At 67.8% G+C, this 9128-nt stretch overlaps 5 protein-coding genes across 5 annotated transcripts in view; 1 reads left to right on the forward strand and 4 right to left on the reverse strand.

Annotated features, from left to right (window-relative positions):
• CHLNCDRAFT_36198 (hypothetical protein) overlaps positions 1–283 on the forward strand; it is a 1579-nt gene extending 1296 nt beyond the window's left edge. Inside the window, exon 5 of the mRNA XM_005845879.1 lies at positions 47–283. Coding sequence (XP_005845941.1) covers positions 47–160 — 114 coding nt within the window. The 3' untranslated portion in view covers positions 161–283. The remainder of the gene's footprint in view (positions 1–46) is intronic.
• A 1596-nt stretch (positions 284–1879) lies between these two features.
• Positions 1880–2497, reverse strand: CHLNCDRAFT_11140 (hypothetical protein; the record flags this gene model as incomplete). The annotated part of the gene is made up of 1 exon (XM_005846015.1): positions 1880–2497. A coding segment is annotated over one exon (618 nt), but the record flags the coding sequence as incomplete, so codon positions are not given.
• Positions 2498–2986: 489 nt separating this feature from the next.
• Positions 2987–4138, reverse strand: CHLNCDRAFT_135921 (hypothetical protein; the record flags this gene model as incomplete). Its single annotated transcript, XM_005846016.1, has 1 exon — positions 2987–4138. One exon carries the CDS (start codon positions 4136–4138, stop codon positions 2987–2989), a length of 1152 nt encoding a protein of 383 aa, XP_005846078.1.
• Positions 4139–4808: 670 nt separating this feature from the next.
• On the reverse strand, positions 4809–5549 carry CHLNCDRAFT_135922 (hypothetical protein; the record flags this gene model as incomplete). The annotated part of the gene is made up of 1 exon (XM_005846017.1): positions 4809–5549. The coding sequence occupies one exon, from the start codon at positions 5547–5549 to the stop codon at positions 4809–4811; it is 741 nt and encodes a 246-aa protein (XP_005846079.1).
• A 637-nt stretch (positions 5550–6186) lies between these two features.
• CHLNCDRAFT_135923 (hypothetical protein) lies at positions 6187–7032 on the reverse strand (the record flags this gene model as incomplete). Its single annotated transcript, XM_005846018.1, has 2 exons — positions 6187–6519; positions 6880–7032. The coding sequence occupies 2 exons, from the start codon at positions 7030–7032 to the stop codon at positions 6187–6189; spliced, it is 486 nt and encodes a 161-aa protein (XP_005846080.1).
• Positions 7033–9128: the final 2096 nt, after the last annotated feature.

Here is a 9128-nt window from a genome sequence, read left to right on the forward strand (position 1 = left end):
CCCCCCCCCCCCCCCCCCCCCCCCCCCATCCTGCTCTCCCTTGCAGCTGGGCATCAAGGTGGCGCCCACCTTCTTGCTCTACAAGGACGGCCAGCAGGTGGACAAGATGACTGGGGCCAAGACGGAGCAGCTGCGGGAGCTGATTGAGAAGCACATCTGAAGCCTCTGCTGAGCAGCACCCGACCGGGGGTGGTGCCAGCAAACCGCACCATTCCCACCTGTACCCAATTTTGCTGCGCTGCGCCCAGCGACCCGCCTGCCGACATCAGCTGTACTGCAGCACAGCTGCGCTGGCGCCGCGTGTGCGGCGCTACACCCCGCGTATACCTGCCACCCCAGACTCCCCCACGCGCCACCCCAGCCAGCTACCCAGCAGCCAGCGGCTGGCCGGCCGGCCTGCCCCCGCCAATTTTCCAGGCCGGCTTCCGGCCACCTGCGGCCATGCTGGCTGCACCGTCGCTAGCCGGGTGGCAGCACTGATTACGTTTGATAGCGAGCAGGCCGGCCTCCAGAGGGGGTCGGCCCGCCACTCGGGCCCCCCGCCCCTTCCTCCCCTCCCTTTCCCTTCCTCCCTGCCCCGCCCTTTCATGTCATGAATGCATGAGCTACAACCAACCGAATCCGGGCCGCGCCCCCGACCCCCAGCCAGCCCCACATCCTTTCCATTCTTTTGCCGCGCCGTTGTCGCCTGTGGGCATCTGATCCAATCACCTCCCCGCACCTGCCCACCCGCCCCTGCGTCATCACTGTGAGAGAAGACCACACGCTCGGCCAACAACCGTGCTGCTGCACTAGTATTATTTTGCTTCGCCCGGCTCTGCTCCTCCGATTCTTGCCGCCACTGTACCAGCGCCGCAGGCGGCTGTAACGAAGCGGCGGTTGCAAACGTGCGGGATTGCCAAGGGGAGGAGGGTCAGCTGCATTGCTCAACTTGTGGCAGGCAAGGAGGGAGGCACCCATCAGGCAAATTTCCGGCCACGGCAGAATAGCTCGTGCATGGGCACAGTGGGATTCAAATGGTTGATCTTGATGCACTCCTGCCACAGTGAGCCAGCGGGGGTGTGGGTCGCTACAGCAGGCACAGCGCCAGGATGCGCCCGCTCAGCTCCGCCGGGAGGGACGGCACGCCCCGCTGCACCCGCGCCAGGCTGAGCGCCGCCGCCCGCAGCCGCTTGCGCTGCTCCTTCACCAGCCGTCCCACCAGCCACCCCGCCTCTGTCGCCGAGCGTTGCAGGACGGCTGGCAGCGCTCGTGCCAGGTCATTGATGGGCCCCGGCACCTGCCGCCACTGGTCTTGCGTTAGCGGCAGGCGCGCCATCAGGTCGGCGTAGAGGCCATCAGCCAACTCCTCATCAGCGCATGTCAGGAGGATGGCAAGGGCCGGCTGCGCCGCACGTGCAGCGCGCAACAGGCAGCGCGCCGCCGCTGCGCTGCCCCTGCTGCACCGAGGCCAGTCGGCGGCATGGCGCAGCGCCAGGTGGAGGGCGGTCTGGCCGCGTGCGTCGGCTGCGTACGCGGTGGCTGGCGCCGCCTCCAGCAGCAGCTGCACGGCGGCGACGTCCCCGCACAGGGCTGCCTCGTGCAGTGGCAGCCGCCCGCGGCAGTCGGCGGCACTCGCAAGGGCGGCGGCGGGCTGCAGTGCTGCCGGAAGCCGCTGCAGCACCTCGCCACTGCTCTCACAGAATGCCACCTGTCGCTGCGGCGCAGGCTGGCATGTCTGGGCTGCTGCAGCGGCGGCGGCGGCAGCAGCAGCGGGAGCCGCAGCCAGCAGCAGCCGCAGGATGGCTGCGTCATAGCAGGCTGCCTGGTGCAAGGGAGTCCACCCAGAGGCGTCTGCCACCAGGGCGCACTCCGGCGCCGCCTGCAGCAGCTGCCCGCACACCGCGCCATGCCGCTTGCTGATCGCCGCCATCAGCGGGGTGCGCCCGCTGCCGTTTGCCGTGCAGGCGGTGCCGGGGGCTGCCGCCGCCAGCTGCCGCACCGCTGCCAGGCACCCGCCCTGGGCGGCGTAATGCAGCGGCAGGCAGCCCTTGCGGTCTGGCGTCCACGCCGCCGCATGTGCCGCCGCCAGCAGCAGGCCGGCCACGCCCGCGTGGCCTGCCCATGCAGCATAGTGCAGAGGGGTCGCACCCTCCAGGTCTGCCGCCAGCGCCGTCACAGGTGCCGTCTGCACCAGCAGCCTCGCCACAGCCTCGTGCCCCTCCCGCGCCGCCATGTGCAGCGGCAGCGCGCCTGCAGAGTCGGTCGCCGCCGCCGTGCCAGGAGCGGCTGCCAGGAGCAGCGCGACGACTGCCTGCTGGCCTTCCCAGGCTGCCAGGTGCAGGGGAGTCGCCCCATCCAGTTCAACCGCCGTTGCCGTGCTCGGGGCGGCCGCTAGAAGCAGGCTGGCAACCTCTACCCTGCCGTTGAGAGCCGCCACGTGAAGCGGGGTGGCGCCGTCGCTGTCCCGTGCCGTGGCTGCTTGGGGATCTGCCGCCAGCAGCCGCACCACCTCTTCGCCGTGGCCATGTCCACATGCAGCGTGCAAAGGCAGCTGTCGCGAGCTTTCTGGTGAAGGCGCCGAAAGCAGCCGCTTCTCTTCCCGCCCTTGCGGCACGCCCGTGACAGCGGTGCCACGGAGCGCCCGCCCGGCCTGCTCCATTGACGCGCGAGTGGAAATGATTCTGATTGTAATGCTGAGAGCACACGCGCGAAGCGTGTATGACCCCAAAAGCCCCGCGGAGCCGAGCCACCAAGGTTGCGACTAGCTGAGTTTCGTGCGTTACGTCCGCACCGTGCAAATCTAGACAAAAATTGAGAGCTCACGAATTCGAGAAGATAGCCTAGCAATTTCAGGTACGACGCAGGCGAGGCAACCAGGCCCGCGGCCAGCTGAGCACAGCGGGCACGCCAAGCGCGCCACGCATGGCATGCCGCATTGGGAAAGGATCTTGATGTTCACATCATCGACAAACTAGCAAGAGAGCAGCAAGCACGGACAATTAATCTAGGCAGCTTGGATCGGTTCTGCCAGCGCCAGCGCCAGGATGCGCCCGCTCAGCTCCGCCGCGAGCACAGTGCTGCTCTGCCGCTGCGCCCGCGCCAGGCTGAGCGCCGCTGCCCTCAGGCGTGCCTGCTGGCTGGCATTTAGCCGCCCCACCAGCCACCCCGCCTCGGCCGCCGAGCGCTGCAAGACGGCAGGCAGCGCTCGAGCCAGGTCGGGGCAGGGCTCAGGAATCGAGCGCCAGTGCTCCTGGCTGAGCGGCAGGCAGGCCGCCAGGTCGGCAAAGAGGATGGCAGAGTGCGGCCAGGCGTCGACGCAAAGGTCAAGGGCTGGCTGCACCGCTGGCGCCGCCCGCACCAGGCAGCGCGCCGCCTCCACGCCTCGCTGTGCAATGTACCAAGAGCGCAGGATCAGGTGCAGCGGGGTGTCGCCGCCGGCAGCATCCGGCGCGAAAGCCAGCTCTGGTGCCGCCTCCAGCAGCAGCTGCACGGCTGCAGCATGGCTGGCGTCTGCGGCGCGGTGGATGGGGGCCTGGCTGTTTGAGTCCATTGCGGCAGCTGCCTGGGGAGCGGCCGCCAGCAGCAGCTTCATCGCTTCAAGGTTGCCACGGTCAGCCGCGTGGTGCAGCGGTGTCCAGCCGTCGCGGTCCACCGCCAAGGCCGTGGCTGGGGCGGCCGCCAGCAGCAGCCCCACCACTTCGCAGGCTGCATCCTGGCAGTAATACGCTGCTGTGTGCAGCGGGGTCCAGCCGCGCCGATCTGCCACTGACGCCTTGTTTGGGTTGGACTCCAGCAGCAGCCGCACCGGGCCTGCCTGCCTGGTACGTGCCGCCACGTGCAGCGCCGTTTGCCCCTTGGAGCCTGCCCTCGGTGCTGCGGCGGTGGCCAATTCCAGCAACGGCTGTACCAAGTGTGCCATGCCACCCAAAGCCGCGAAATACAGGGGGGCTTCTGCAGGGCGGGCGGCCGCTACTGCTGTGCTGGGTGCAGCATCAAGAAGCAGGCGCACAACGCCCTCGTGGCCATGCAAGCTGGCTGGGTGCAGCGGCAGGCCGCCACGCTCACTCCGTCCATAGGCCAGAGCGCCTGCCGCCAGCAGGCGGCGCACCTCCGCCTCGTCTCCCGCCTCGGCTGCAGCGAAGAGCGGCGCTGCCATGTTGTTGTTGAGCCTGCAGCGGGCTGGAGGCAAGGCACAGGGTGATGCTTTTGGCGCAAGACGTATGCCGCAACGCGGATGGCAGCGGCGACGCGGCGGGCGGCAGCCCAGCGCGCAGCAGCGAGGCGCACCGTGACCGACTCTGCTTCCCCTCACGCCCAGTCTGTCAGGGGCGTGCGAGCTGAGCGAGGGCGGCCGCAACGCTCACTCTGCCTCTGGGCTCGTGGGGAGCGGCAGCCGTAAGGGGAGCTCTTCTCTCGGACAGGGGAAGCAGAAGAAGGTTGACAAACGGGTTTGGGGGCGCCGGAACCAAATTCATGTGCTGGGTCCTGTTGGGATTTGCCGCCGCTGCCAGCGCAGCCGCGTGCAGGTCCTTGTGCTGCGAAGCCATCACAGGGCCAGCCAGTTCCCAATGCGCCGTCAGTGAGGTATGTACCTTTCTGTTGAAGTGAGGCGAAATCTGAACAGTTGACCAAGCCTGTCCCCGCCCCTGGTGGCATCCCCGCCCCTGGTGGCATCCGCGCATGCGCTCCGCCAGCCCCGCCTCAGGCTGCTGAAACCGCACTGCTTGTGCCGGTGCTTGTGCAGCAGATTTTGTCCCCGACGCCATGAATTGCATCACATGCAGAAATGGAAATTACACACACACACTAGTGCGCAAAACTTGCAGCTAGGCCGCTAGCGCCTGCGCCAGGATGCGCCCGCTCACCTCCGCCGGAAGCGAGCACCTGCTGGGCTGCTGCGCCCGTGCCAGGCTGAGCGCCGCTGCCCGCAGCCGCTTGCCCTGCCCCTCAGCCAACCGCCCCACCAGCCACCCCGCCTCTGCTGCCGAGCGCTGCAGGACGGCTGGCAGCGCTCGATCCAGGTCGGGGCAGGGCGCAGGAATCGAGTGCCACTGCTCGCGGCTGAGCGGCAGGCGGGCCACCAGGTCGGCAAAGAGGGTGGCAGATTGCTGGCTGTACTGCAGCAGGATGCCCAGGGCTGGCTGCACCGCTGGCGCTGCCCGCACCAGGCAGCGGGCCGTCTCCACGACTTGCTCTGCTGTTCGGTGGCGGCTGAAGAACAGCACCATGAACAGCGGTGTGCATCCATACACATCCATTACAAAAGCCAGCTCTGCTGCCGCCTCCAGCAGCAGGGGTACGACTGCCGCCGCTGGGCAATGCCTGAAACCAAGTGCCGCATGGTGCAGGGCTGTCTGTCCCTGGGAGTCTGCCACTGAAGCCGTGGCTGGCGCAGCCTCCAGCGGCAGCCTCACCACCCGCTCGTGGCCGCTGTAGCTCGCTACGTGCAGCGGCAAGTAGCCGTGCTGGTTGGGTTGATCCGCCCGAGCGCCTGCCGCCAGCAGCTGCCGCGCCGCCGCCTCGTCGCCGTCTCGAGCTGCCTGATCGAGCTCGTCTGCCAGATCCATCACACACACAGCCAACCAGATAGCCCTGCAGCAGGGGGGCGGGTGGTCGGGTTGGCGGCAGAGGCTCCAGCCCAGGCAGCGCCCCTGCACTTGCAGGCAGCTGGCAGTGAACCTTGGAGCTCATTCCCACACCGGGCCACTGCTGCCAGGGGGTTCAATTGGGGGAACGAGGCGAGCACCTGGAGGCAAGAGCAGCCACAAGGCAACAAGGTGTGCCTTTCGTTCGCTGCTGAATGTACGCTGGCGCACAAACAACTGCCAGCTGCTCTGGAGGGGCGCTAGCAGGCCCAGGCTGCCACGCTGCGCTGACTCGCAGCAGGCCCTACCGACATCATCCCATGCTGCCACCGCGCCGCGTGTGGAATGGCAGTCGAGCGCCGCGCCGCGCAGGCGGCCTGCGCCGCTGGCCCCAGCTGCATGGAGGGATCGTGCTACTGCCAGCCAGGTCAGTGGTGCCTGCTCAGCTCCCCTTCCACCAATGCGCTGCAGCTGCAGCTGTAGTTTGCCCATCGCTGCAACATGTAAACTTCTGCTGCGCGCTGAGAGCAAAATTGCCATTCAAAACTGCGCCAAACAGGCCAGATGGAATGAGGGAGGTGGGGCACAGGCCGCCGCCAATGCAAACCAGCAGGAGCGGTCAGGGGTCCAGCAGGCACAACGCTAGGATGCGCCCACACAGCTCTGCCGGCAGGGATGGCACGCCCCGCTGCGCCCGCGCCAGGCTGAGCGCCGCCGCCCGCAGCCGCTTGCGCTGCCCCTCCGCCAGCCGCCCCACCAGCCACCCAGCCTCGGCCGCCGAGCGCTGCAGGACGGTTGGCAGCGCGCGCGCCAGGTCGGGGCATGGCGCCGGAATCGAGCTCCACTGCTCCTGGCTAAGTGGCAGGCGGGCCGCCAGGTCGGCGTAGAGGGTTGCAGAGTGCGGCCCGGCGCCGACGCAGGCGTCAAGGGCTGGCTGCACCGCCGACGCCGCCTGCAGCAGGCAACGAGCCGTAGACCCGCAGCAGCAGGCCGCCAATTCCTCTGCTGTATGGTAGAGGCCGTGCCTCAGCGCACAATGCAGCGGTGTGCGACCAGAAGCATCCGGTGCAAAAGCCATCTCTGGTGCCGCCTCCAGCAGCAGCTGCACTGTGCCTGCATAGCCGGCAGTCGCCGCCACGTGCAGCGGCGATTGTCCCATTGAGTCTGTCAGGGATGCTGCGCCGGGGGCCTCTGCCAGCAACAGCCGTACCACGCCCTCTCGGCCACACATAGCCGCCTGATGCAGGGCGGTTGCATGTGAACGGTTCGCCGCTACTGCTGTGCTGGGTGCAGCCTCCAGGAGCAGCCGCACCACGCCCTCGTGGCCACCCAAGCTGTCTTCGTGCAGCGGCAGGTCGCCCCACTGGCACTGTCCATCGGCCCGAGCGCCTGTCGCCAGCAGGCGGCGCACGGCCTCCTCGTCGCCCTTTCCAGCTGCCCGATTGAGCTTGTCTGCCTGATCCATCACACACCCAACCCAGGTGGCCCTGAAAAGGGTTGCGGACGGGGAGGGCAGGTTGGCGACAGCGGCGCAACGCAGGCAGCGACCCTGCACGTGCAGGCAGCTGGCAGTCATGCTGGGTGCTCCTCCCCACCGAGCCACTGCTGCCAGGAGGTTCACCTGTCGGAACGAGGCGAGCGCCTGGAGGCGGGACCAGCCGCAAGCCGACCAGGTGTGCCTCTCGTTCGCTGCCTGTTCGCGGCCTGTGTGCTGCAGCACAAACAGCTCCTGCTTATGGAGGGCACGAGCAAGGTCCAACGTGGATTCATTAATTCATTCATTCAGCACACAGACCGGCCGCCTCTTGCTCGAGGGCGGCCCACTTTGGCCTGGGCAGCCCGGGCCGCCCTCCCCCCCGGGCGCATGTTCGGTGTTGGAGGGGTGTGCCCAGCGATAGGGGGCCCCTGAAGGCATGCGCCGAGGCCGGGAAGCGTGGTTCGGCGCTGCTGCACGCTTGGCGATTTGAACAGAACCACGTGCCGCCGAGCTGCGGCCGCAGTTTCCGGCCCACGGTCTACGGTCGCAGCCACGGGACTCGGCGGCACGGCGTTTGGGCCCAAGCTTGCTGCCGCCGCCGCCGCCGTGCCCGGGGGGCAGCGCGGCGGCGGCACGCTGCGACGCCCCCGTGCTGCCGAGCTGCGGCCGTAGTTTCCTGCCAGAAGGCCACAGCCACGGGACTCGGCGGCACGGCGTTTCGGTCCACGGCTTGCTGCCGCCGCCGTCGCAGGGGTGCTGCCTGCGGCGGCGGCGGCACGGCGTTTGGGTCCACGGCTTGCTGCCGCTGCCGCCGCCGCAGGGGTGCTGCCTGCGGCGGCGGCGGTAGCGCACGTGGCAACCCCCCGCGTTTCCTTGCCTCCCATCCACCGGACCCCGTCCTGCGCTTCACTTTGTTTAGGGAGGGGCTGCTCACTGCTCATTGCTCATTGCTCATCGCACACTGCTCAACGCTCATTGCCCTATATCCCACCCAGCCGCAGGACTCCACTGCCGCCCGCGCCCCGCCCCATCTGGCCGCTTGCGCGCCCCATCCCCCCTCGATGGGGCCCGCCCACACCGGGGCCTCCCCCCTCCCGCCCACTGCTTTCTCAACGGCCCCGAGCCGGGGCTGCCCTCATTGCATACATAGTGCGCCTTTCCCTGCTTTTCTAGTGACCTAGCGTTACGCACTGCCGTTCGGCCAGCCCATGCTCCCGTACCGTTGCGTTTCTCCCCAATGCGCCATGCCACTTTGCCAGTCATACACACGTTTCGATGCGTGCCCTGTCAGCTGCTTGCGTTGCATGTCGCCTTGCTCCACCCCTGTTTTATTGCTTTCTCTGCTTTCGCCCGGTTCCCGTCCCGTTTCGGCGGGGAGTCTATGTTGCAAGCTAGTTCTTGCTTTACCAGACTTTAAGCCCACACAACGTGCCACATGATGTCGCATGATGTGCTGAGCCGCAGCAGGCCCGGCCCGCCGCAACGTCCCCATTCCTCTGCTCTCTGTGCCAGTCGTGCCAGTCGTCCGCTGTTCCCGCTGCATAGCGGGGATTGTGCTACTGCCGGCCAGGTCGGTGGTGCCTGCTCATCTCCCATGCCCCCAGCGCTGCCGTTTCAGACAGACCACTGGGATGCCAGAAGCGGGAACACGATCACCGCCAGGAAAAGCGGCATCCTGTGGTGCGCCGTCCACCGCCGCCAGCAAGGCGACAGCAAGCGGCGGCACAGCGCAGCCGCGTTGCCCCGGAGTGACGCGGCTGCGCCGTGTGGTCGCAATCCTGCCGCAGGGCGAGACAGGAAATGCAGGCATGCCCGCATATGATCTACATGGGGCAGCCAGCAAGGCCACCGCCTGGTAGCGCCCCAGCAGCACCGTGCTGCCGGGTGCGACCCTGCACGGCACCCCCGCATGAACACTTCCCTGCGTATCGTCGTAGTATACGTTGTGCCTATCGTCTCAAAGGCACTCACTGCTGCAGAGCAGCACCCGATGGTCAAACATGCGGTGACAAACAAACAAACAAGGCAGTAACATGTGCGGCGACACGGTCCGACCGGCGAGTAGCCGACCGGCGAGTCGCGGC

Source organism: Chlorella variabilis (assembly GCF_000147415.1).
Source record: "Chlorella variabilis unplaced genomic scaffold CHLNCscaffold_15, whole genome shotgun sequence".
In the NCBI taxonomy this organism is placed as follows: domain Eukaryota; kingdom Viridiplantae; phylum Chlorophyta; class Trebouxiophyceae; order Chlorellales; family Chlorellaceae; genus Chlorella; species Chlorella variabilis.